A 27,761-nucleotide genomic window follows, 5' to 3' on the forward strand; every position below is an offset into this window, starting at 1 on the left:
CTAGAGACCTCGCTCTGCCGCTGTAACCCAAACCGCTGCACCCGGCCTGGGCTTAGCATACAGGGGGGTAGAGGGTGAAGGGGACAAAGGGCTTGGGAGGCACTGCTGATTTGTCAATGAGATTAGATGGGGTTGATGGAGGGGGAGAGGGATGGGGGGAGAGAAGGCTGGAGAGGGGGAAGGAGAGAAGCTTGGGTGGAGGGAGGAAGAGAATGAGGAGGGAGGGAGGGAGGGAGGGAGGGAGGGAGGGAGGGAGGGAGGGAGGGAGGAAGGAGGGAGGGAGGGAGCGAGAAGGGAAGGAGGGAGGGAGCGAGAAGGGAAGGAGGGAGGGAGGGAGCGAGAAGGGAAGGAGGGAGGGAGGGAGCGAGAAGGGAAGGAGGGAGGGAGGGAGCGAGAAGGGAAGGAGGGAGGGAGGGAGCGAGAAGGGAAGGAGGGAGGAAGAGAGCGAGAAGGGAAGGAGGGAGGAAGAGAGCGAGAAGGGAAGGAGGGAGGAAGAGAGCGAGAAGGGAAGGAGGGAGGAAGAGAGCGAGAAGGGCAGGAGGGAGGGAGGGAGGAAGAGAGCGAGAAGGGAAGGAGGGAGGAAGAGAGCGAGAGGGAGGGAGGGAGGGAGGGAGGGAGGGAGGGAGCGAGAAGGGAAGGAGGGAGGAAGAGAGCGAGAAGGGAAGGAGGGAGGAAGAGAGCGAGAAGGGAGGGAGGGAGGAAGAGAGCGAGAAGGGAGGGAGGGAGGGAGGGAGGGAGGGAGGGAGGGAGGGAGGGAGGGAGGGAGGGAGAAGGGAAGGAGGGAGGAAGAGAGCGAGAAGAAGGGAGGGAGGGAGAAGGGAAGGAGGGAGGAAGAGAGCGAGAAGGGAAGGAGGGAGGAAGAGAGCGAGAAGGGAAGGAGGGAGGAAGAGAGCGAGAAGGGAGGGAGGGAGGGGGCAAGGGGAGGGAGGGAGGGAGGGAGGGGGCGAGGGAGGGAGGGAGGGGGGAGGGAGGGAGCGAGAAGGGAAGGAGGGAGGAAGAGAGCGAGAAGGGAAGGAGGGAGGAAGAGAGCGAGAAGGGAAGGAGGGAGGAAGAGAGCGAGAAGGGAAGGAGGGAGGGAGGGAGGAAGAGAGCGAGAAGGGAAGGAGGGAGGAAGAGAGCGAGAAGGGAAGGAGGGAGGAAGAGAGCGAGAAGGGAAGGAGGGAGGAAGAGAAAAATTAAAGAGTGAGAGAGGAGCTAGAGGGGGTGGAGATTAACGGATGGCTCCACTTTCAGCAGTTGTAATTGGCAGAGGAGAGAGTGCCAAGTCATTCAAGAAATGAGAGGTGTGTGTGTGTGTGTGTGTGTGTGTGTGTGTGTGTGTGTGTGTGTGTGTGTATTGGGGAAGTGTGGGCCTTCATGAAGCTCAGACAGAGGGAAGCAAGAATGTGAGAGGTCTATTCAAACAAAACTAGATTCCAGGTTTCTGAGGTGAGAGGCATTCCTCCTCCCCAGCATAGTAAGACAGTTGGGAAAAATAGTAGAGAAAGAAAGAGAGAAAGAGATCTTACCAGTTTGCTGTAATGGTACTTGCAGTAGCCGCAGTATTTGACATTGTCTGCGTCCGACCCCTGCTCCTCACACAACAACCCAGCAAACTGGGCACTGATGAGAGGAGAGAGGAAGTGAGAGGAGAGAGGAAGTGACAAGAGAGAGAAGGGGACAGAGATGTGTCAAAAAATGGAGAGACTAAAGACAGAGAGATGTATTTACTATGTTAACAGATGGACAGTGATGTATTTTTTGCTGTGTTAATAAAGTTTTAGATATTTTAATGTGGCTCACAATGTGAACATGTCTTAATAAAGCTATAGGTATTTGAAAGGGGCTCGTTCACCATGTGACGTGGAAGGCTTGTCGGCAGCCATGTTTGTTGCAGGTCATGCAGGCTCCGGTGGCAGCTTTACTCTCTCTGCCCTGGTCTTCACAGATATAACACGTCTACACACGCATGAGAAAACACATCCAGTCACACACAGAAATGTAGGGACAGAGTGAAGTGTGTGTGTGTGTGTGTCTGCGTGCGTGCACCTTGTTGTAGCGATCGTGGGGGACAGACTGCAGTACGATGGGTTCCATGGTGGAGACGTTAGCAAACTCCACTTCAGGAATGTAAAGGGCACACACCACATGGGCCCAACCTACACACACACACACACAGTAAACCTCAGGACACACATAACTTATTCAAAACACCCACCACTTGGGCCCAAAGGGCAGCTATACACAAAATCCCCTTCAATTTCAATCCATGTGTGGAGCGGCGTAACTAGAGCAGGAAAGAGCCAGTTGAATGAGAGGTCAGATAGTGGTGAATCCTTCCTCCCTCTGTTCCCTCTATTCCAGGAACAACAACATGCTTCAACTTACAGTTGAACCCCTGACCTGCCTTTGACCTCCCCAGGGGACAAGGGGGAGGAGGATAGGGGGGGTGTCAGGGTGATGTTGTTGTTTTGATGTCCTTCCAAGAATTTGTCAGAGGACAATAAAACAGGGCCATAAAACACCCCAGAGCCCCCCCATAGACACATGCGTGCACACAGACACACAGGGGTTTCCGTTATGAAAATGTGGCGCTGGACATTTGACCGGCAGACTTTTAATTTACCGGTCATTTGAGAAATAAAGCGGACCCACATGCATTGGGTGCGTAACCTGATTAGAGCGTAACCTGATTAGAGTGTAACCTGATTAGAGCGTCCACCCACGGTGCTCAGAAGAACATAAATAACATTATGATTATTATTCATATTAACAGAACATAGAAGTGGAGGATTCAATGAGGTGTGTCTGTTAGAATAACAGGTCCCATTCACTTTTCCTCCACAAGACCAGTAAAGAACAGTAGAATCACTAGCCTATGCATAAACAGCGTGTGAGTTTCAAATTTGGGGAAGCACCCCCCCCCTCCCAAAAAAAAGCACTCCATACATCAACGCATTTGTAGACTTACGCAAGACAGCCTACTATTCGTAATGTGATGAGTAGATTGGATAGTTATAATTTAGGCTAATAATATAACTCAATCACTGATTGCAAAAAAAGACAATTGAATGAATGGCTGAGCGCATGTAGTGTAGAGGACACGGCAGGTAGCCTGGCGGTGGGCCAGTAACCGAAAGGTCGCTGGTTCAAATACCCAAGCCGACAAGGTGAAAAATCAGTCAGTGTGCCTGCCCTGGAGCAAGGCACTTACCACTCATTTGTTCCAGAGGTGCCATACTACTATGGCTGACCATGTAAAACAACACATCTCACTGCACCTATCCAGTGCATGTGACAATACATCTGATTTTAAATGAGTATTTTTATGAGATATGTTTCTTATTTCTTTGAAAATAATGAAAAACCCATTTCATTCTACTACATTTTACAGTGCCTTCGGAAAGAATTCATTTTGTTACTTTAGAGTCTTTTTCTAAAATGGATTAAATCGTTTTTTTTCTCTCATCAATCTTCACACAATACCCCTTAATGACAAAGCAAAAATGGGTTTCTATACATTTTTGCAAATGTATTAAAAATAAAACTGTAAATATCACATTTACATAAGTATTCAGTACTTTGTTGAAGCACCTTTGGTAGTGATTACAGCCTCGAGTCTTCTTGTGTATGACGCTACAAGCTTGACACATCTGTATTTGGGGAGTTTCTCCCATTCTTCTCTGCAGATCCTCTCAAGCTCTGTCAGGTTGGATGAGGAGTGTTGCTGCACAGCTATTTTCAGGTCTCTCCAGAGATGTTCAATCGGGTTCAAGTCCGGGCTCTGGCTGGGCCACTCCAGGACATTCAGAGACTTTGTAAAGAAAACACTCTTGAGTTATCTTGGCAGTGTGCTTAGGGTCGTTGTCCTTTTGGGAGGTGAACCTTCACCCCAGTCTGAAATCCTGATCGCTCTGAAGGTTTCCATCAAGGATCTCTCTGTACTTTGCTGCGTTCATCTTTTCCTGGATCCTGACTAGTCTCCCAGTCCCTACCACTGAAAAACATGCCCAAAGCATGAGGCTGCCACCACCATGCTTCACCATAGGGATGTTGCCAGGTTTCTTCCAAACATGACACTTGGCATTCAGGGCAAAGAGTACAATCTTGGTTTCATCAGACAAGATAATCTTGTTTCTCATGGTCTGAGAGTCTTTAGGTGCCTTTTGGCAAACTCCAAGCAGGACGTCATATGCCTTTTACTGAGGAACGGCTTCCGTCAGGTCACTCTACCATAAAGGCCTGATTGGTGGAGTGCTGCAGAGATGGTTCTCCCATCTCCACAGAGGAACTCTGGAGCTCTGTCCGAGTGACCATTGGGTTCTTTGGTCACCTCCCTGACCAAGGTCCTTCTCCCTATTTGCTCAGTTTGGTGGCCAGCTCTAGGTTCAAAACTTCTTCCATATAAGAATGATGGAGGCCACTGTGTTCTTAGGGACCTTCAATGCTGCAGACATTTTTTGGTATCCTTCCCTAGATCTGTGCCTTGACGCAATCCTGCCTCGGAGCTCTACGGACAATTTCTTCAACCTCATGTCTTAGTTTTTGCCCTGACATGCAGTCAACTGTGGGACCTTAAATAGAGTGGTGTGTGCCTTTCCAAATCAATCAATCAATTGATTATACCACAGGTGGACTCCAAGTTGTAGAAACATCTCAAGGATGATCAATGGACTCAGGATGCACCTGAGCTCAATTTCGAGTCTCATAGCAAAGGGTCTGGATACTTATGTAAATAAGGTATTTATGTTTTCAAAATGTTAATAAATATGTAAACATTTCTACAAACCTGTTTTTGCTCTGTTACTATGTTACTACGATACTTCTGTGTAGATCAGTGGTTCCCAAACTTTTTATAGTCCCGTTCTCCTTCAAACATTCAACCTCCAGCTGCGTACCCCTCTAGCACCAGGGTCAGCGCACTCTCAAATGTTGTTTTTTGCCATCATTGTAGGCCTGCCACACACACATTATACAATACATTAATTAAACATAAGAATGAGTGTGAGTTTTTGTCACAACCCGGCTCGTGGGAAGTGACAGAGCTCTTATAGGACCAGGGCACAAATAATAATAATCAATAATCTTGCTCTTTATTTAACCATCTTACATATAAAACCTTATTTATTAATTGAAAATTGTGAATAACTCACCACAGGTTCATGAGAAGGGTGTGCTTGAAAGAATGCACATAACTCTGCAATGTTGGGTTGTATTGGGAGAGAGTCTCAGTCTTAAATAATTTTCTACACACAGTCTGTGCCCGAGGACCCACTCACATAGGTATGTGGTTGCAAAGGGCATCAGTGTTTTAAGAGTGTGATTTGCCAAGGCATGATACTCTGAGCGCAGCCCAATCCAGAATCTGGCAGTGGTTTCTGATTCAATTCCAATTTCACAGAACTGCATGTTGCAATTTTGAGGCTGTCTTGTTCAGATATCGGGATAACGAATCCAGCTGTTCGTGTCATCCATTTCAGAAAGTACCTGCGTAATTGAACACCCAACTCACTCAGGTGCTTCGCTATATCACATTTGACATTGTCCATAAGCTTCATTTGCACACATTTTTTTTTTACAATGATGGAAAGACCTGTGTGTTATCCAACTTCTTAAATCACAGCCTCAATTTTGTCCCGCACATTGAATATAGTTGCGGAGAGTGCCTGTAATCCTAGATTCAGATCATTCAGGCGAGAAAAAACATCACCCAGACAGGCCAGTCGTGTGAGAAACTCGTCATCATTCAAGCGGTCAGACAAGTGAAAATGATGGTCAGTAAAGAAAACCTTAAGCTAGTCTCTCAACTCAAAAAAACATGTCAATACTTTGCCTCTTGATAACCAGCACACTTCTGTATGTTGTAAAAGCGTTACATGGTCACTGCCCATATCATTGCATAGTGCAGAAAATACATGAGAGTTCAGGGAACTTGCTTAACAATGTGAACCCTTTTCACTGTAGTGTCCAAAATGTATTTCAAGCTGTCAGGCATTCCCTTGGCAGCAAGAGCCTCTTGGTGGATGCTGCAGTGACCCAAGTGGCATCAGCAGAAACTGTTTCCACTCCTCTATGTCTCCCTATTATGGCTTTTGTACCATCAATACAGATACCAACATGAGCAGCAGCTGCGTTTGGCTACATTAGTGGAATTTCCAGGAGAGAGTAGCGGTTAATGTGATTGGATGTTAATTATTTGACTAGGCTACCTGTATTTGACAATGTGTTGTTATATCGCTGAACACTTGATGGTTAAATGTTATTTTTGGCAGTGAAACGAGGCTACTTAGGCGAGGAAACAAACTCACCCAAATGTATAGCCCCCGTTGGTAAACATAAATGGACTGTTTGAAAATGTCAAGGAAAAAAAAAATGTTAAAAATAATATATATATTTTAATATGAATTACATTTTTATTTGGCGTACCCCCGACGGCATTGCGCGTACCATTCGGGGGCAATACCTGGTCTAGATTGATGAGAAAGGAAAAAATGAAATAATCCATTTTAGAATAAGGCTGTAACGTAACAAAATGTAGAAAAGGTCAAGGGGTCTGAATACTTCCCGAATGCACTGTATATGACCGAAGACATGAGCAGAATCTTTTTAACAACAAATGGCAGGATAGCCTACTCTGCTGACACGGACAAAAGATCAATAAATCAACGTTGTCTATGTAATAGGCCTATGAGAAGAGGAGACACAAACAGAATATGATGTCCATCTAAACTGGAGGAGGCCTCCCGAGAGGCGCACCGGTTGCATTTTGACTTCTCACTGACAGCTGCAACTCAACAATCATCTATTTTAGGGATGAACGATATAAATCGGTGAACATATCGGAATCGGACGATATTAGCTAAAATTGCCAATATCGGTATCGGCCCGATGTCTAGTTAAAAACTGATGTCAAAGCTACCGTACATACCTATGTTTTTTTAAACCTTTATTTAATTGGGAAAGTCAGTTAAGAACAAATCCTTATTTACAATGACAGCCTGCCTAGGAACAGTGGGTTAACTGCCTTGTTCAGGGGCAGAACGACAGTTTTACCTTGTCAGCTCGGGGATTCGATCTAGCAACCTTTATAACGAAGGTACATGACGTAATAACGCCACGTAAAATGTTGCGCTCCACTTTAACACAGCATCCCTAACCTAGCCCACAATGTCTGCTGTGTGGATAGAGCAGTCAACACGTGCAACACAGCATCCCTAACCTAGCCCACAATGTCTGCTGTGTGGATCGAGCAGTCAACAAGTCCAGCAGTCATTTGAAAGAGTAAGAACATTTCAGCGAGACAACTCAAAGGCAAAAACCATTAAAGCCAATGGTGACATTGCCCTTGACAATCAACCGTTCTCTGTCGTGGGCGATGTTGGCTTTCGCCGACAGGTCGAGCATCGGTACACACTACCAAGTGTGCTATGTTTCAGATGTTGCCCTACCGGAGTTACACATTGAGTGATCGTGTAATCAATGTGTAATAACGTGAAAAATGTATGAATGCGTTAAATTATTATGTGACGGACGTGCAGTTAGATTCAGACCCTGGTTGGTCAACAAGGTTATTTGACACATCAAATAGTGTTATTTGACGTGTATCTTTATTGGCACACAAAGACCCAAACGGTGTTCCATAGAAATCCTGGTTGAGAACGGAACTACTGAAGAAATTAACAGAACAACACAGCAAGTAAGTAAAAGAGATTTTTGATTATGTTTAGTGGTAATGGGGACATACGTAAATGCCAAGAAAAATTTGTTGGGGGTCAGTGTGATGTCTGTGTAACCTTTATTTAACTAGGCAAGTTAGTTAAGAAAAAATTATATTATTTACAATGACAGCCTACCCCGGCCAAAGCTGGGCCAATTGTGTGCCGTCCTATGGGACTCCCAATCACGGCCAGATGTGGCTGGATCCGAACCAGGGACTGTAGTGATGCCTCTTGCACTGAGATGCAGTGCCTTAGACCACTGTGTCCGTGTGTGTGTTCACTATTTAACTGTAGTAGAATGCTTAAAAGGCCCCTAAAATGTTAAATAATCTGCATCTTTTTTTTCCATCAAGGAAAATATCTGTATCTTTTTTTCGGTAATAAAATGATTGGATATCGGTGCATCACTAATCTATTTAGTTTTTGCCTTTTCCATCCGACTGTAGGCAACGCAATTTAAAACAATCCACACATTTTTATTTTGTAGGCTAGGGGAAGCTAATGATCCTCTGTGGCCAAATCATGCTTTTGTAGCCTATTCTGCATGATTTGATTTATTTCTGGATTAACAGGAGTAGGCTAATTAGGCTAAATAATTTGGGCAATTTAATTCAATTGATTTAGGGAAAGCTTAGCTTCCCCTAGCCTTATGGACACGCCACCTATGAGCCTATGTCAATCTACTATCCCACATGGTAGACCATTTGACCTATTCTATTGGTCAGTTTGGAGAGAGAAATAGCCCAAAGACTCTGGGACAGTTGTGGGGTGATAGATCCTAAATTCAAATCAAATTTATACAACCAGTAGGAGCTAAGCTACATTTAAAAAAAACATTTAAACACGAGAACATGTTGCTTAAAATGTTTATAAAATATTATTCCTCAACATTATTAGAGCAGCGTTGCACAAAAGGCTGTCGGTTATGAGCGAATGTGTATTTGGCAACTGGAAAAAGAAAGAAAGTTGACAACCAATAGAACATGAGAGAAACAGGCTACTGGTTTCAATGGCATATTGAAGTCTTTATTTAAAAACATATTGCCTCCATGGATTTTGCCCAGGCTACTTTGAAGCAAGGTAAAACATATTGCCTCCATGGATTTTGCCCAGGCTACTTTGAAGCAAGGTAAAACATATTGCCTCCATGGACTTTGCCCAGGCTACTTTGAAGCAAGGTAAAACATATTGCCTCCATGGATTTTGCCCAGGCTACTTTGAAGCAAGGTAAAACATATTGCCTCCATGGATTTTTCCCAGGCTACTTTGAAGCAAGGTAAAACATATTGCCTCCATGGATTTTGCCCAGGCTACTTTGAAGCAAGGTAAAACATATTGCCTCCATGGATTTTGCCCAGGCTACTTTGAAGCAAGGTAAAAACATGCTTCAATATATGTAGTAAAACATTCAGGTTTCAAACAAAGTAGCTTTATGTTTTCAAAATGAATACGGCCTCCAGCTCATTGCAAAGTGGTGTGTGACGCGCTGATGAAGCCTGCCTTCCGTTGCCAATGCATTTGAATGGCGAATTGGAAGTGCGTTTCAATTACCAGTTGAGAAATATGAACAGTAGCTCTTTTTAAATCGTGGCCCAAGCATTGTTTTTTGTTGTTGTTTTTTTTTACACATGATTGCATTTAGAAATGTTGCGTAATGATTGGACTTATAAAAGCTCTGTCTGATAAGGGCTCTGTATCTGTATGCTGTGAGCGTGTGATTAAATTGAGATGTTTGTAACTGGCCTACATTCAATAGGCCATGCTGTGAAAGGAATTAAAAATGAAAAGCTGAAATGTCTTGAGTATTCAACGCATTTATTATGGAAAGCCTACATAAGTTCAGGAGTAAACACTTGCTTAACAAGTCACATAATAAATTGCATGGACTCACTGTGTGCAAAAAAGGGACCTTACAGATAAGAAATACCTGTAAGGTCCCTCGGTCGAGCAGTGAATTTCAAACAGATTCAATCACAAAGACCAAAAGAAGGGCTCCCATTAGTAGATGAGTGGGAAAAAAAGAAGCAGACATTGAATATCCCTTTGAGCATGGTGAAGTTATTCATTACACTTTGGATGGTGTATCAATACACCCAGTCACTATAAAGATACAGACGTCCTTCATAACTCAGTTGCCGGAGAGGAAGGAAACCCCTCAGGGATTTCACCATGAGGCCAATGGTGACTTTAAAATAGTTTGAGTTTAATGGCTGTGGTAGGGAGAAAACTGAGGATGGATCAACAACACTCCACAATACTAACCTAATTGAGAGAGATTGAGAGAGACAAAAGGAAGCCTATACAGAATAAAAACTATTCCAAAACATGCATCCTGTTTGCAACCAGGCACTTAAGTAATGCTGCAAAAAATGTGGCAAAGCAATTCACTTTTGGTCCTGAACACAAAGTTTGGGTCAAATCCAATAGAACACATTACTGAGTACCACTCTCCATATTTTAAAGCATAGTGTTGGCTGCATCTTGTTATGGGTATGCTTGTAATAGTTAAGAACTGGGGCATTTTTCAGGATAAAATAAGAAACAGGGGCCTCCTAAGTGGCGCAGCGGTCAAAGACACTGCATTGCAGTGCTTGAGGAGTCATTACAGACCCGGGTGTGATCCCAGGCTGTGTCACAACCGGACGTGACCGGGAGTCCCATAGGGTGGCGCACAATTGGCCCAGCGTCGTCCGGGTTAGGGAGGGTTAGGCCGGGGGGGGGGGGGGGGGCATTGCTTGGCTCATCGCACTCTAGCGATTCCTTTCGATGGGCCGGGCGTCTGCAGGCTGACTTTTGTCGTCAGTTGAACGGTGTTTCCTCCGACACATTCGTGCAGCTGGCTACTGAAGAAACAGTTTGGCGGGTCATGTTTCGGAGGACGTATGACTCGACCTTTGCCTCTCCTGAGCCTGTCGGGGAGTTGCAGCGATGAGACAAGATCAAAATTGGGGAGAGAAAGGGGGTAAAATACAGAATTTAAAATGTAAAAATTACAGAATGGAGCTAAGCATAGGCAAAATCCGAGAGGAATACCTGGTTCAGTCGGCTTTCCACCAGACACCGAGATGAATTCACCTTCCAGCAGGACAATAACCTAAAACACAAGGTCAAATCTACACTGGAATTGCTTACCAAGAAGACGTGAATGTTCCTGAGAGGCTGAGTTAGTTTTGACTTAAATCTACTTCAAAATCTATGGTAAGACCTGAAAATGGTTGCCTAGCAATGATCAACAACCAATTTCACAGAGCTTGAATAATTTTGAAAATAATAATGGGCAAATGTTACACAATCCAGGTGTGGAAAGCTCTTAGAGACTTACCCTGAAAGACTCACAGCTGTAATCGCTGCCAAAGGTGATTGTACAAAGTATTGAATATTTATGTAAATTACATATTTCATTTTCAATAAACTTAAAAAATTCTAAAAACTTGTTTCCACATTGTAATTATGGGGTAGTATGTGTAAATGGGTGAGAGAAAAAAAACAATTTAATCCATTTTGAATTCAGGCTTTAACAAAATGTGGAATAAGTCAAGAGGTATGAATACTTTCTGAAGGCACTGTACATAACGAATATACACAAGCGGCAATTTAATTCCACAAAATTAAGTAACTTAACCCATAGACTGTTAAGCAGGACTGGTCAAATGTATTTACATCAACTGGTATTCCCAACAATGAGTAGACTAAAAAGCATTATATGGCAATGGGATTTTTTCCCCGGACAATTGGCCGGTGCCAATTTTATTTATTGGCTCAACAAAACAAACATAAAAAAAAAACAGCTACCAGTTAACGGAAACCCCGACACACAAAAACACAGTTACAGATTGCTCTCTGCGCTGTACCTCATGTGAAGTTTACCACTTGAAACCAAGCCAGACGTTTACCTAACAGATTAATCCCTGTTTACCTTCTGGCACTGCAGGCAGCAGCCTCACCTAAAAAACACCTGGGACTACTACCGCACAAGAGAGAGCTACAAAAGAGCTAGCAGTAAAACGGTGTGTGATGTTTTGATGTCTCCCCACAGGCCAGGTCACAATCCTACAGCTGTGCCTCTCTCCCACACACACACACACCATGTTTACAGTATTCGCTCTGAACTCCTGGTGAACCCAGAGAGGAACCTCCTCAGAGCCCTGTTAACTCCAGCCTGGACCGCCCCCCTCATAAACACACACACACACACACACACACACACACACACACACACACACACACACACACGCAGGGCTGCACAATTCATCTAAATTTAATCGAAATTGCGAGGTTGGCATGTGCAATATCCATGTCGCAAAAGGCTGCAATTTTTTGAAGCCCTATAGTTTAATCTGTCATCTCTCTCCAGTCTCCCTCCCTCTCGTATGCAGATACTTGCTTTCAATACACACCATGCCCCGCCCAGTCACTCAATCAGGCACAGCTGGCTGTTACATTCACTCACTCAACCGGAGTCTGCAATGCATGCTTCTGTTAGCTCTAGCCCATGCAGTCAAGAAACAAGGATGTTGCTTATTCCAGCTTCTTCACATCAATCCACCTGTGTTCTGTATTATACTATAAGTTTGTGTATCTTTATCTACACAAACCGTTGGTTAGTTATCAAGCTTCACATGTGCCTAAAAAAAAGCATTAGCCGCTAATGATAATTGCTAACCAACTAGCTAAGTACATTGAGATAGCAAAGACTATGGAGCTAGCGCTATCCTGCTGCCAGTGGTGGTGCCAATATGTTACTTGTGCCAAGACATGTCCTGAATCAGAGAGAAATAGGTGAAGAATATTCTAAAATCTTTATCTGAATATAACATCTCTTTTCAAAATAAATAAAATGTTATTAGTCACATGCGCAGGATACAACGGGTGTAGATTTAACCGTGAAATGCTTGCTTACGAGCCGTTCCCAACAACGCTATACAATAGAGTTAAAAAATGATAAAAAGAAAAATAGTAACACAAAAGGAATAAAATTAACAAGAAAGGAGCTGTATATACAGTTGAAGTCGGAAGTTTACATAAACTAGTTTTAATGACTCCAAAGTGTTTCAACCACACTTTTTCAACCACTCCACAAATTTCTTGTTAACAAACTATAGTTTTGGCAAGTCGGTTAGGACATCTACTTTGTGCAGGACACAAGTCATGTTTCCAACATTGTTTACCAACAGATTATTTCACTTATAATTCACTGTATCACAATTCCATTCGGTCATAAATTGACTGCCTTAAACAGCTTGGAAAATTCCAGAAAATGTCATGGCTTTAGAAGCTTCTGATAGGCTAATTGACATAATTTGAGTCAATTGGAGGTGACCTGTGGATGTATTTCAAGGCCTACCTTCAAACTCAGTGCCTCTTTACTTGACATCATGGGAAAATCCAAAGAAATCAGCCAAGACCACAGAAGAAAAATGTAGACCTCCACAAGTCTGGTTCATCCTTGGGAGCAATTCAAAACGCCTGAAGGTACCTCGTTCATCTGTACAAACAATAGTACGCAAGTATAAACACCATGAGACCACGCAGTCAACATACCGCTCTGGAAGGAGATGCATTCTGTCTCCTAGAGATGAACGTACTTTGGTGCGAAAAGTGCAAATCAATCCCAGAACAACAGCAAAGGACCTTGTGAAGATGCTGGAGGAAACAGGTACAAAAGTATCTATATCCACAGTAAAACGAGTCCTATATCCACTTAACCTGAAAGGCCGCTCAGCAAGGAAGAAGACACTGCTCCAAAACGACCATTAAAAAAGCGACTATGGTTTGCAACTGCACATGGGGACAAAGATCGTACTTTTTGGAGAAATGTCCTCTGGGCTGATGAAACAAAAATAGAACGGTTTGGCCATAATGACCATCATTATGTTTGGAGGAAAAAGGGGGAGGCTTGCAAGGCGAAGAACACCATCTCAACCGTGAAGCACGGGGGTGGCAGCATCATGTTGTGGGGGTGCTTTGCTGCAGGAGGGACTGGTGCGCTTCACAAAATAGATGGCATCATGAGGTAGAAAAATTATGTGGATATATTATATATATATATATTCAAGACATCAGTCAGGAAGTTAAAGCTTGATCGCAAATGGGTCTTCCAAATGGACAATGACCCCAAGCATACTTCCAAAGTTGTGGCAAAATGGCTTAAGGACAATAAAGTCAAGGTATTGAAGTGGCCATCACAAAGCCCTGACCTCAAGGAGCAAGGAGGCCTACAAACCTGAATCAGTTACACCTGCTCTGTCAGGAGGAATGGGCCAAAACATAACCCAACTTATTGTGGGAAGCTTGTGGAAGGCTACCCTAAACGTTTGACCCAAGTTAAACCATTTAAAGGCAATGCTACCAAATACTAATTGAGTGTATGTAAACTTCTGACTCACTAGGAATGTGATTAAAGAAATAAAAGCTGAAATAATTCTCTCTACTATTTCACATTCTTAAAATAAAGTGGTGATCCTAACTGACCTAAGACAGGGAATTTTTACTAGGATTAAATGTCAGGAATTGTGAAAAACTGAGTTGAAATGTACTTGGCTAAGGTGTATGCAAACTTCCGACTTCAACTGTAGCTATATAAAGTATTTTAGGTAGATATGTACAAGAAGGCAGGGTAAAGTAGCTAAGCATCAGGATAGATTAGAGAAACAAAGAAGAGAGTAGCAGAAGCATTTGCGTGTTAAAGTGTAGGTGTGTGTCTTGTGTCTTATGCTTGTTGTTGGTAGGCGTATGTGTGTGTGCGTATGTAGTGTAGTGTATGTGAATGTGTGTGGGTGTCAGTGTAGTGTGTTTATCTAGTCTTGTGAGTGTGCATTGAGTCAGTGCAAGATAGGGTCAGCGCAGATAGTCCGTGTAACCATTAAATTCCTTATTTAGCAGTCTTATGGCTTGGGGCTAGACGTGATCTCGGAGAGAGCCAATGCTCCGGTACAATTTGCTGGATGGTAGCAGTGAACAGACTATGGTTTGGGTGGCCAATTCTTCTGTCCTTCCTCTGACACACCTTATATAGAGGTCCTGGATGGCAGGGAGCTTAGCCCTAGTGATGTACTGGGCTGTCCGCACCACCCTGTTGCGCTTTGCGGTCCAGGGTGGTACATTTGCCATATCAAGTGGTGGTACATCTAGTCAAGATGCTCTCAATGGTGTAGAACTTCTGGAGGATTGAAGAGCCCATGTCAAATCTTTTCAGCTTCCTGAGGGGAAAGAGTCACTGTCGTGTCCTCTTCACGACTATGCGGGTGTGTGTGGACCATGTTAAGTCCTTAGTGATGTGGACACCAAGGAACTTGAAGCTCTGGACCCACTCCACTACTGCCCCAACGATGTGGATGGGGGCGTACTCTCCCCTTTTTCTGCTGTAGTCCACTATCAGCTTAGTGGTCTTACTGACGTTGAAGGATGTTGTCATGGCACTATCCTGCCAAGTCTCTGACCTCCTCCGTGGAGGCTGTCTCATCGCCGTCTGTGATTAGGCCTACCACCGTCGTGTCGTCAGCAAACTTGATGGTGGTGTTGGAGTCGTGCTTGGCCACGCAGTTGTGGATGAACAGTGAGTACAGGAGGAGACTAAGCACTCACCCTTGAGGTTCTCCCGTGTTGAGGGTGAGAGTGGTGGAGGTGTTGTTGCCTACTCTCACCACATGGGTAATTAGGTTCCCCTGGGAAACACTGACAAACACATTGGCTTCTACCCTGTCACAACTATACTGGCTTTTTCATTTCATTGTCATGCCAAACACCAACAATAGAATTAGAATAGCATACTCATTCCATTTCTATGATTCTAACATATCACAAAATATATACTAATATAATGCTATTTGGCTGTACCTACACCAAAACTCCAGTATGTATTCTTTATAGGTTGTTGTCCATTTTCTTTTTAAATAAGGAGCCAATTGGTTTTCCATGACTGAATATTTATTTCCATGACTGATCAAAACTAATTTTCTCATGGCTCTCTTGTCCCTCTGCAGCAGACAAATGGCGAGCAATATGTTTGGAACATCGAAACGCAATAAAAATCACAGTATCAAATCGCAACACATAGAATCGCAATACATATAAATCGGCACCTTAATTAAGCAGGCCAAACACGTCCCATTAATGAGAAAAACATCAGCATGGGCTAACCACAGAACCTTGTGGGATGCCAACAGCCCTGTGTGTGTGTGCCAATACTCGATGGGAGTACTCTCGTGAATGACAAGGACAGGTTTTTGCTCCAGCCAAAATCAGTTACACACAACACACCTATCCTAGATAGATGACTCTTACCTCCGTTATCTGTCCTCTTGAGGGCACCATCTTTGTGGGGGCACAGCTCACACCTCTACAGAGAAAGGAGACAGGAGGGAGACATGGATCTTTAGCAAAACTCTTTACCATACAATTACACACAAAAAGATATACAGTGCCTTCAGAAAGTATTCATACCCCTTGACAAATACCACATTTGGTTGCGTTATAGGCTGAATTCTAATTGGAATAAATAAAACAAATTCTCACCCATCTACACACAATACCCAATAATGACAAAGCGAAAACATGTTTTTAGGAAAAAATTTAAGTCAGTACATGTTATCACCACCTTTGGTAGCAATTATAGCTGTGAGTCTTTCAGGGTAAGTCTCGAAGACCTTTCCACAACTGGATTGTACAACATTTGCCCATTATTATTTTCAAAATTCTTCAAGCTCTGTCAAATTGGTTGTTGATCATTGCTAGACAACTATTTTTCAGGTCTTGCCATAGATTTTCAAGTACACGTTTCATGAGCTAAAATAAAAGATTGCAGAATTTTACCATATGCACAAAAAGCTTCTCAAATGTTGTTTACATCCCTGTTAGTGAGGATTTCTCCTTTACCAACATAATCCATCCACCTAACAGGTGTGGCATACCAACAAGCTGATTAAACAGCATGATCATTACATAGGTGCACCTTGCGCCAGGGACAATAAAAGGCCACTCTATAATGTGCAGTTTTGTCACACAACCCAATGCCACAGGTGTTTAAAGTTTTGAGGAAGAGTGCAATTGACATGCTGACTGCAGGAATGTCCACCAGAGCTGTTGCCAGAGAATTTAAATGTTAATTTCTCTACCATAAGCAGCCCCCAACATCGTTTTACAGAATTTTGCAGTACGTCCAACCAGCCTCACAACTGCAGACCATGTGTAATCACGTCAGCCCAGGACCTCCACATCCAGCTTCTTCACCTGCGGTATCGTGAGACCAGCTACCCAGACAGCTGACAAAACTGTGGGTTTGCACAACCAAAGAATTCCTGTACAACCTGTCAGAAACCGTCTCAGGGAATCTCATCTGGGTGCTCGCTGCCCTCACCGGGGTCTTGACTGGACTGCAGTTCGTAGTCTTAACTGACTTCAGTGGGCAAATGCTTACCTTCGATGGCCACTGGCATGCTGGAGAAGTGTGCACTTCACGGATGAATCCCGGTTTCAACTGTACTGGGCAGATGGCAGACAGCGTGTATGGCGTCGTGTGGGAGAGCGATTTGCTGATGAGTGCCCCATGATGGCTGTGGGGTTATGGTACGGGCAGGCATAAGCTACGGATAATGAACACAACTGCATTTCATTGATGTCAATTTGAATGCAGAGACAAACCGTGACAAGATCCTGAGGGCCATTGTGATCCTGAGGGCCTTGTGTTTCAGCATGATAATGCACAGCCCCATGTCGCAAGAATCTGTACACAATTCCTGTAAACTGAAAATGTCCATGACCTGCCTACTCACCAGACATGTCACCTATTGAGCATGTTTGGGATGCTCTGGATCGATGCGTAAAACAGTGTGTTCCAGTTTCTGCCAATATCCAGCAACTTTGCACAGCCATTGATGAGGAGTGGGACATTCCACAGGCCACAATCAACAGCCTGATCAACTCTATGTGAAGGAGACGTGTCGCGCTGCATGAGGCAAATGCTGGTCAGTATCTGTGACCAACAGATGCATATCTGTATTCCCAGTCATGTGAAATCCATAGATTAGGGCCTAATGAATTTATTTCATTTGACTGATTTCCTTATATGAACTGTAACTCAGTAAAATCTTTGAAATTGTTGCATGTTGCGTTTATATTTTTGTTCAGTGTAGATTTAAGTCAAAACTGTAACTCGGCCACTAAGGAATTTTTGATTTTTTTTTTACCAATGACCTGCCACTAGCATTAAACAAAGCATGGGTGTCCATGTATGCTGAGGATTGAAACATATACGCATCAGCAACCACAGCTAATGAAGTCACTGAAACCCTTAAAGAGTTGCAGTCTGTTTTGGAATGGGTGGCTAGTAATAAACTGGTCCTGAACATCTCTAAATCTAAGAGCTTTGTATTGGGTACTAATCATTCCCTAAGTTCTAGACCTCAGCTGAATCTGGTAATGAATGGTGTGGCTGTTGAACAAGTTGAGGAGACTAAATGACTTAGTGTTAGCTTAGACTGTAAACTGTCAGGGTCAAAATATATATTCAATGGTTGTAAAGACACACAGACACACAGATATGCCACCAGGGGTGTTTTAACAGTGCCCAGGTCCAGAACAAATTCAAGTAAACATACATCATTATACAGAGACATGAGTGCATGGAACTCCCTTCCATCTTATATACCGTATTATACAGAGACATGAGTGCATGGAACTCCCTTCCATCTTATATACAGTATTATACAGAGACATGAGTGCATGGAACTCCCTTCCATCTTATATACAGTATTATACAGAGACATGAGTGCATGGAACTCCCTTCCATCTTATATACCGTATTATACAGAGACATGAGTGCATGGAACTCCCTTCCATCTCATATACAGTATTATACAGACATGAGTGCATGGAACTCCCTTCCATCTTATATACAGTATTATACAGAGACATGAGTGCATGGAACTTCCATCTTATATACAGTATTATACAGAGACATGAGTGCATGGAACTCCCTTCCATCTCATATACAGTATTATACAGACATGAGTGCATGGAACTCCCTTCCATCTTCTATACAGTATTATACAGAGACATGAGTGCATGGAACTCCCTTCCATCTTATATACAGTATTATACAGAGACATGAGTGCATGGAACTCCCTTCCATCTTATATACCGTATTATACAGAGACATGAGTGCATGGAACTCCCTTCCATCTTATATACATCATTATACAGAGACATGAGTGCATGGAACTCCCTTCCATCTTATATACAGTATTATACAGAGACATGAGTGCATGGAACTCCCTTCCATCTTATATACAGTATTATACAGAGACATGAGTGCATGGAACTCCCTTCCATCTTATATACAGTATTATACAGAGACATGAGTGCATGGAACTCCCTTCCATCTTATATACCGTATTATACAGAGACATGAGTGCATGGAACTCCCTTCCATCTCATATACAGTATTATACAGACATGAGTGCATGGAACTCCCTTCCATCTTATATACAGTATTATACAGAGACATGAGTGCATGGAACTTCCATCTTATATACAGTATTATACAGAGACATGAGTGCATGGAACTCCCTTCCATCTCATATACAGTATTATACAGACATGAGTGCATGGAACTCCCTTCCATCTTCTATACAGTATTATACAGAGACATGAGTGCATGGAACTCCCTTCCATCTTATATACAGTATTATACAGAGACATGAGTGCATGGAACTCCCTTCCATCTTATATACCGTATTATACAGAGACATGAGTGCATGGAACTCCCTTCCATCTTATATACATCATTATACAGAGACATGAGTGCATGGAACTCCCTTCCATCTTATATACAGTATTATACAGAGACATGAGTGCATGGAACTCCCTTCCATCTTATATACAGTATTATACAGACATGAGTGCATGGAACTCCCTTCCATCTTCTATACAGTATTATACAGAGACATGAGTGCATGGAACTTCCATCTTATATACAGTATTATACAGAGACATGAGTGCATGGAACTCCCTTCCATCTTATATACATCATTATACAGAGACATGAGTGCATGGAACTCCCTTCCATCTCATATACAGTATTATACAGAGACATGAGTGCATGGAACTTCCATCTTATATACAGTATTCTACAGAGACATGAGTGCATGGAACTCCCTTCCATCTTATATACAGTATTATACAGAGACATGAGTTCATGGAACTCCCTTCCATCTTATATACCGTATTATACAGAGACATGAGTGCATGGAACTCCCTTCCATCTTCTATACAGTATTATACAGAGACATGAGTGCATGGAACTTCCATCTTATATAGAGTATTATACAGAGACATGAGTGCATGGAACTCCCTTCCATCTTATATACATCATTATACAGAGACATGAGTGCATGGAACTCCCTTCCATCTTATATACAGTATTATACAGAGACATGAGTGCATGGAACTCCCTTCCATCTTATATACATCATTATACAGAGACATGAGTGCATGGAACTCCCTTCCATCTCATATACAGTATTATACAGAGACATGAGTGCATGGAACTTCCATCTTATATACAGTATTATACAGAGACATGAGTGCATGGAACTCCCTTCCATCTTATATACAGTATTATACAGAGACATGAGTGCATGGAACTCCCTTCCATCTCATATACAGTATTATACAGAGACATGAGTGCATGGAACTCCCTTCCATCTTATATACAGTATTATACAGAGACATGAGGGCATGGAACTCCCTTCCATCTTATATACAGTATTATACAGAGACATGAGTGCATGGAACTCCCTTCCATCTCATATACAGTATTATACAGAGACATGAGTGCATGGAACTCCCTTCCATCTTATATACAGTATTATACAGAGACATGAGGGCATGGAACTCCTTCCATCTTATATACAGTATTATACAGAGACATGAGTGCATGGAACTCCCTTCCATCTCATATACAGTATTATACAGAGACATGAGTGCATGGAACTCCCTTCCATCTTATATACAGTATTATACAGAGACATGAGGGCATGGAACTCCCTTCCATCTCATATACAGTATTATACAGAGACATGAGTGCATGGAACTCCCTTCCATCTCATATACAGTATTATACAGAGACATGAGTGCATGGAACTTCCATCTTATATACAGTATTATACAGAGACATGAGTGCATGGAACTTCCTTCCATCTTATATACAGTATTATACAGAGACATGAGTGCATGGAACTCCCTTCCATCTTATATACAGTATTATACAGAGACATGAGTAAGTCGCTCTGGATAAACTCCTAAATTACTTAAATGTAAATGTAAATGAGTTCATGGAACTCCCATCTTATATACAGTATTATACAGAGACATGAGTTCATGGAACTCCCTTCCATCTTATATACAGTATTATACAGAGACATGAGTGCATGGAACTCCCTTCCATCTTATATACAGTATTATACAGAGACATGAGTGCATGGAACTCCCTTCCATCTTATATACAGTATTATACAGAGACATGAGTTCATGGAACTCCCTTCCATCTTATATACAGTATTATACAGAGACATGAGTGCATGGAACTCCCTTCCATCTTATATACAGTATTATACAGAGACATGAGTTCATGGAACTCCCTTCCATCTCATATACAGTATTATACAGAGACATGAGTTCATGGAACTCCTTCCATCTTATATACAGTATTATACAGAGACATGAGTGCATGGAACTCCCTTCCATCTTATATACAGTATTATACAGAGACATGAGTTCATGGAACTCCCTTCCATCTCATATACAGTATTATACAGAGACATGAGTTCATGGAACTCCCTTCCATCTTATATACAGTATTATACAGAGACATGAGTGCATGGAACTCCCTTCCATCTTATATACAGTATTATACAGAGACATGAGTTCATGGAACTCCCTTCCATCTTATATACAGTATTATACAGAGACATGAGTTCATGGAACTCCCTTCCATCTCATATACAGTATTATACAGAGACATGAGTGCATGGAACTCCCTTCCATCTTCTATACAGTATTATACAGAGACATGAGTGCATGGAACTTCCATCTTATATACAGTATTATACAGAGACATGAGTGCATGGAACTCCCTTCCATCTTATATACAGTATTATACAGAGACATGAGTGCATGGAACTCCCTTCCATCTTATATACAGTATTATACAGAGACATGAGTTCATGGAACTCCCTTCCATCTTATATACCGTATTATACAGAGACATGAGTGCATGGAACTCCCTTCCATCTTATATACAGTATTATACAGAGACATGAGTGCATGGAACTCCCTTCCATCTTCTATACAGTATTATACAGAGACATGAGTGCATGGAACTTCCATCTTATATACAGTATTATACAGAGACATGAGTGCATGGAACTCCCTTCCATCTTATATACATCATTATACAGAGACATGAGTGCATGGAACTCCCTTCCATCTTATATACAGTATTATACAGAGACATGAGTGCATGGAACTCCCTTCCATCTTATATACATATTATACAGAGACATGAGTGCATGGAACTCCCTTCCATCTCATATACAGTATTATACAGAGACATGAGTGCATGGAACTTCCATCTTATATACAGTATTATACAGAGACATGAGTGCATGGAACTCCCTTCCATCTTATATACAGTATTATACAGAGACATGAGTGCATGGAACTCCCTTCCATCTCATATACAGTATTATACAGAGACATGAGTGCATGGAACTCCCTTCCATCTTATATACAGTATTATACAGAGACATGAGGGCATGGAACTCCCTTCCATCTTATATACAGTATTATACAGAGACATGAGTGCATGGAACTCCCTTCCATCTCATATACAGTATTATACAGAGACATGAGTGCATGGAACTCCCTTCCATCTTATATACAGTATTATACAGAGACATGAGGGCATGGAACTCCCTTCCATCTTATATACAGTATTATACAGAGACATGAGTGCATGGAACTCCCTTCCATCTCATATACAGTATTATACAGAGACATGAGTGCATGGAACTCCCTTCCATCTTATATACAGTATTATACAGAGACATGAGGGCATGGAACTCCCTTCCATCTCATATACAGTATTATACAGAGACATGAGTGCATGGAACTCCCTTCCATCTCATATACAGTATTATACAGAGACATGAGTGCATGGAACTTCCATCTTATATACAGTATTATACAGAGACATGAGTGCATGGAACTTCCTTCCATCTTATATACAGTATTATACAGAGACATGAGTGCATGGAACTCCCTTCCATCTCATATACAGTATTATACAGAGACATGAGTTCATGGAACTCCCTTCCATCTTATATACAGTATTATACAGAGACATGAGTGCATGGAACTCCCTTCCATCTTCTATACAGTATTATACAGAGACATGAGGGCATGGAACTCCCTTCCATCTTATATACAGTATTATACAGAGACATGAGTTCATGGAACTCCCTTCCATCTTATATACAGTATTATACAGAGACATGAGGGCATGGAACTCCCTTCCATCTTATATACAGTATTATACAGAGACATGAGGGCATGGAACTCCCTTCCATCTTCTATACAGTATTATACAGAGACATGAGGGCATGGAACTCCCTTCCATCTTCTATACATCATTATACAGAGACATGAGTGCATGGAACTCCCTTCCATCTTATATACAGTATTATACAGAGACATGAGTTCATGGAACTCCCTTCCATCTTATATACCGTATTATACAGAGACATGAGTGCATGGAACTCCCTTCCATCTTCTATACAGTATTATACAGAGACATGAGTGCATGGAACTTCCATCTTATATAGAGTATTATACAGAGACATGAGTGCATGGAACTCCCTTCCATCTTATATACATCATTATACAGAGACATGAGTGCATGGAACTCCCTTCCATCTTATATACAGTATTATACAGAGACATGAGTGCATGGAACTCCCTTCCATCTTATATACATCATTATACAGAGACATGAGTGCATGGAACTCCCTTCCATCTCATATACAGTATTATACAGAGACATGAGTGCATGGAACTTCCATCTTATATACAGTATTATACAGAGACATGAGTGCATGGAACTCCCTTCCATCTTATATACAGTATTATACAGAGACATGAGTGCATGGAACTCCCTTCCATCTCATATACAGTATTATACAGAGACATGAGTGCATGGAACTCCCTTCCATCTTATATACAGTATTATACAGAGACATGAGGGCATGGAACTCCCTTCCATCTTATATACAGTATTATACAGAGACATGAGTGCATGGAACTCCCTTCCATCTCATATACAGTATTATACAGAGACATGAGTGCATGGAACTCCCTTCCATCTTATATACAGTATTATACAGAGACATGAGTGCATGGAACTCCCATCTTATATACATCATTATACAGAGACATGAGTGCATGGAACTCCCTTCCATCTCATATACAGTATTATACAGACATGAGTGGAACTCCCTTCCATCTTCTATACAGTATTATACAGAGACATGAGTGCATGGAACTTCCATCTTATATACAGTATTATACAGAGACATGAGTGCATGGAACTCCCTTCCATCTTATATACATCATTATACAGAGACATGAGTGCATGGAACTCCCTTCCATCTTATATACAGTATTATACAGAGACATGAGTGCATGGAACTCCCTTCCATCTTATATACATCATTATACAGAGACATGAGTGCATGGAACTCCCTTCCATCTCATATACAGTATTATACAGAGACATGAGTGCATGGAACTTCCATCTTATATACAGTATTATACAGAGACATGAGTGCATGGAACTCCCTTCCATCTTATATACAGTATTATACAGAGACATGAGTTCATGGAACTCCCTTCCATCTTATATACCGTATTATACAGAGACATGAGTGCATGGAACTCCCTTCCATCTTATATACAGTATTATACAGAGACATGAGTGCATGGAACTCCCTTCCATCTTCTATACAGTATTATACAGAGACATGAGTGCATGGAACTTCCATCTTATATAGAGTATTATACAGAGACATGAGTGCATGGAACTCCCTTCCATCTTATATACATCATTATACAGAGACATGAGTGCATGGAACTCCCTTCCATCTTATATACAGTATTATACAGAGACATGAGTGCATGGAACTCCCTTCCATCTTATATACATCATTATACAGAGACATGAGTGCATGGAACTCCCTTCCATCTCATATACAGTATTATACAGAGACATAAGTGCATGGAACTTCCATCTTATATACAGTATTATACAGAGACATGAGTGCATGGAACTCCCTTCCATCTTATATACAGTATTATACAGAGACATGAGTGCATGGAACTCCCTTCCATCTCATATACAGTATTATACAGAGACATGAGTGCATGGAACTCCCTTCCATCTTATATACAGTATTATACAGAGACATGAGGCATGGAACTCCCTTCCATCTTATATACAGTATTATACAGAGACATGAGGGCATGGAACTCCCTTCCATCTTATATACAGTATTATACAGAGACATGAGTGCATGGAACTCCTTCCATCTCATATACAGTATTATACAGAGACATGAGTGCATGGAACTCCTTCCATCTTATATACAGTATTATACAGAGACATGAGGGCATGGAACTCCCTTCCATCTCATATACAGTATTATACAGAGACATGAGTGCATGGAACTCCCTTCCATCTCATATACAGTATTATACAGAGACATGAGTGCATGGAACTTCCATCTTATATACAGTATTATACAGAGACATGAGTGCATGGAACTTCCTTCCATCTTATATACAGTATTATACAGAGACATGAGTGCATGGAACTCCCTTCCATCTTATATACAGTATTACACAGAGACATGAGTGCATGGAACTCCTTCCATCTTATATACAGTATTATACAGAGACATGAGTGCATGGAACTCCCTTCCATCTTCTATACAGTATTATACAGACATGAGTGCATGGAACTCCCTTCCATCTTCTATACAGTATTATACAGAGACATGAGTGCATGGAACTTCCATCTTATATACAGTATTATACAGAGACATGAGTGCATGGAACTCCCTTCCATCTCATATACAGTATTATACAGAGACATGAGGGCATGGAACTCCCTTCCATCTCATATACAGTATTATACAGAGACATGAGTGCATGGAACTCCCTTCCATCTTATATACAGTATTACACAGAGCCATGAGCGCATGGAACTCCCTTCCATCTCATATACATCATTATACAGAGACATGAGTGCATGGAACTCCCTTCCATCTCATATACAGTATTATACAGAGACATGAGGGCATGGAACTCCCTTCCATCTCATATACAGTATTATACAGAGACATGAGTGCATGGAACTCCCTTCCATCTTATATACATCATTATACAGAGACATGAGTGCATGGAACTCCCTTCCATCTCATATACAGTATTATACAGAGACATGAGGGCATGGAACTCCCTTCCATCTTATATACAGTATTATACAGAGACATGAGGGCATGGAACTCCCTTCCATCTCATATACAGTATTATACAGAGACATGAGTGCATGGAACTCCCATCTTATATACAGTATTATACAGAGACATGAGTGCATGGAACTCCCTTCCATCTTATATACAGTATTATACAGAGACATGAGTGCATGGAACTCCCTTCCATCTTATATACAGTATTATACAGAGACATGAGTAAGTCGCTCTGGATAAGAGCGTCTGCTAAATTACTTAAATGTAAATGTAAATGAGTTCATGGAACTCCCATCTTATATACAGTATTATACAGAGACATGAGTTCATGGAACTCCCTTCCATCTTATATACAGTATTATACAGAGACATGAGTGCATGGAACTCCTTCCATCTTATATACTTACAGAGACCATGGAATCCTTCCATCTTATATACAGTATTATACAGAGACATGAGTGCATGGAACTCCCTTCCATCTTATATACAGTATTATACAGAGACATGAGTTCATGGAACTCCCTTCCATCTCATATACAGTATTATACAGAGACATGAGTGCATGGAACTCCCTTCCATCTTATATACAGTATTATACAGAGACATGAGTTCATGGAACTCCCTTCCATCTCATATACAGTATTATACAGAGACATGAGTTCATGGAACTCCCTTCCATCTTATATACAGTATTATACAGAGACATGAGTGCATGGAACTCCCTTCCATCTTATATACAGTATTATACAGAGACATGAGTTCATGGAACTCCCTTCCATCTTATATACAGTATTATACAGAGACATGAGTGCATGGAACTCCCTTCCATCTTATATACAGTATTATACAGAGACATGAGTTCATGGAACTCCCTTCCATCTTATATACAGTATTATACAGAGACATGAGTTCATGGAACTCCCTTCCATCTTCTATACAGTATTATACAGAGACATGAGTGCATGGAACTCCCTTCCATCTTCTATACAGTATTATACAGAGACATGAGGGCATGGAACTCCCTTCCATCTCATATACAGTATTATACAGAGACATGAGTTCATGGAACTCCCTTCCATCTCATATACAGTATTATACAGAGACATGAGTGCATGGAACTCCCTTCCATCTCATATACAGTATTATACAGAGACATGAGTGCATGGAACTTCCATCTTATATACAGTATTATACAGAGACATGAGTGCATGGAACTCCCATCTTATATACATCATTATACAGAGACATGAGTGCATGGAACTCCCTTCCATCTCATATACAGTATTATACAGACATGAGTGCATGGAACTCCCTTCCATCTTATACAGAGACATGAGTGCATGGAACTTCCATCTTTATACAGAGACATGAGTGCATGGAACTCCCTTCCATCTTATATACATCATTATACAGAGACATGAGTGCATGGAACTCCCTTCCATCTTATATACAGTATTATACAGAGACATGAGTGCATGGAACT

The 27,761-nt window shown here is 41.8% G+C and overlaps 1 protein-coding gene and 1 long non-coding RNA gene across 4 annotated transcripts in view; both read right to left on the reverse strand.

Annotated features, from left to right (window-relative positions):
• Positions 1–27,761, reverse strand: part of LOC115129315 (protein AF-10-like) — a 90,628-nt gene that overhangs the window by 50,439 nt on the left and 12,428 nt on the right. For all 3 annotated transcript variants that reach the window (XM_065019297.1, XM_065019295.1, XM_065019296.1), the window contains exons 2-5: positions 15,981–16,035; positions 2,029–2,138; positions 1,835–1,938; positions 1,509–1,602 (exon numbers count right to left, since the gene is read on the reverse strand). In XM_065019297.1, coding sequence (XP_064875369.1) covers positions 1,509–1,602; positions 1,835–1,938; positions 2,029–2,138; positions 15,981–16,035 — 363 coding nt within the window. The remainder of the gene's footprint in view (positions 1–1,508; positions 1,603–1,834; positions 1,939–2,028; positions 2,139–15,980; positions 16,036–27,761) is intronic.
• On the reverse strand, positions 9,494–15,974 carry LOC135572162 (uncharacterized). The gene is made up of 2 exons (XR_010464042.1): positions 10,731–15,974; positions 9,494–10,606 (listed from the first exon to the last, which is right to left on the reverse strand). It is a non-coding gene; the product is annotated as an uncharacterized LOC135572162 (long non-coding RNA).

Source organism: Oncorhynchus nerka, linkage group LG6 (genome assembly GCF_034236695.1).
Source record: "Oncorhynchus nerka isolate Pitt River linkage group LG6, Oner_Uvic_2.0, whole genome shotgun sequence".
In the NCBI taxonomy this organism is placed as follows: domain Eukaryota; kingdom Metazoa; phylum Chordata; class Actinopteri; order Salmoniformes; family Salmonidae; genus Oncorhynchus; species Oncorhynchus nerka.